The sequence below is a fragment of the Sinocyclocheilus grahami genome, unplaced genomic scaffold (assembly GCF_001515645.1).
Source record: "Sinocyclocheilus grahami isolate Dianchi unplaced genomic scaffold, SAMN03320097.WGS_v1.1 scaffold112.1, whole genome shotgun sequence".
In the NCBI taxonomy this organism is placed as follows: domain Eukaryota; kingdom Metazoa; phylum Chordata; class Actinopteri; order Cypriniformes; family Cyprinidae; genus Sinocyclocheilus; species Sinocyclocheilus grahami.
The window spans coordinates 1,492,553-1,493,015 of record NW_015505291.1 but is presented as its reverse complement, the minus strand read 5'-3'; the positions used below and the strand labels follow the sequence as shown (position 1 = coordinate 1,493,015).

Genomic DNA, 463 nt, shown 5'->3' with positions numbered 1-463 from the left:
GTTTTCAGTCATTTGCATTACTTACTTTCATACCCAACTACTATAATATTCAGAATCATTGCATATTTTCATCCATTAATCTGTTATTACTCTTTCTCCATTTTGTATCTCTTGGTTTTTTAGGCATTGGTCCAGATGGGCACATCGCCTTTAATGAGCCCGGCTCCAGTCTTGTGTCCAGGACCAGAGTGAAGACCCTGGCCAAAGACACCATAGTAGCCAATGCTCGTTTCTTTGGGAACGATCTTTCCAAAGTGCCCACCATGACTCTCACTGTTGGAGTAGGAACAGTGATGGATGCCAGAGAGGTAAATTAAAGAATACGGGAAATTCACATATTAAGGAGGAGACCATTCAGCTGAAAGAGGGAAACGTTATGTAGTATCATCTGGCATTTAAACCATAAAAGTCAGACTTAGAAATATTAAAGGGGTCATATGATGTTGCTAAAAATAACATTATT

At 39.1% G+C, this 463-nt stretch overlaps 1 protein-coding gene across 1 annotated transcript in view; it reads left to right on the top strand.

Moving 5' to 3' along the window:
• LOC107589118 (glucosamine-6-phosphate isomerase 2-like) overlaps window positions 1-463 on the top strand; it is a 7,757-nt gene that overhangs the window by 2,054 nt on the left and 5,240 nt on the right. The window contains exon 5 of the mRNA XM_016277467.1: window positions 124-308. Within this exon, the coding sequence (XP_016132953.1) occupies window positions 124-308 (185 nt within the window). The remainder of the gene's footprint in view (window positions 1-123; window positions 309-463) is intronic.